Consider the following 403-nt stretch of genomic DNA (forward strand, 5'->3'; position numbering starts at 1 on the left):
CTCCCTGGCGACGATGCCAGGTCTGAACAGACGCCCCGCTTTCTCTGCGATTGGCCTCGTCGGCTCCCGGGTGGCAGCCCGGCCTCCTCTACCAGAAAACTGGCCGGCGTCAAGGCCACCCTAGAAGCAAAGGCCTGAGGCTGGCCCAGAGCTTGGGCAGGTCCCCCGCCTCTTGGGTTTTCCGAGACTCGGGAAGTGGGCACGTTAAATGGGCACAATCGCGACCCTTATGGGAGTGGCCGGGAGAGGCTTCTCCCCGGCGGTTTCTTCACCTGCGTCCCCAGCCTGCGGTGAGGTGGTCGCGTCCCTGTTGGGGCGACGGCAGCTGACGCGCATGGAACACTTGCACGCAGCTCAGAACCCTCAGGGTCTGAGTTTTCCACGCAGGCGACGCCAAGGAATT

General features: G+C 64.3%; 1 protein-coding gene across 1 annotated transcript in view; it reads left to right on the forward strand.

Annotated features, from left to right (window-relative positions):
* The window catches only part of LOC103250868 (homeobox protein H17), a gene marked incomplete at its 5' end in the record, with an annotated part of 5,843 nt that extends 5,719 nt beyond the window's left edge, over window positions 1-124 (forward strand). Inside the window, one exon of the mRNA XM_021708245.1 lies at window positions 66-124. Within this exon, the coding sequence (XP_021563920.1) occupies window positions 66-124 (59 nt within the window). The remainder of the gene's footprint in view (window positions 1-65) is intronic.
* Between the last annotated feature and the right edge of the window lie 279 nt (window positions 125-403).

This window comes from Carlito syrichta, unplaced genomic scaffold (genome assembly GCF_000164805.1).
Source record: "Carlito syrichta isolate Samal-C Ts95f unplaced genomic scaffold, Tarsius_syrichta-2.0.1 Scaffold135621, whole genome shotgun sequence".
Taxonomy (NCBI): domain Eukaryota; kingdom Metazoa; phylum Chordata; class Mammalia; order Primates; family Tarsiidae; genus Carlito; species Carlito syrichta.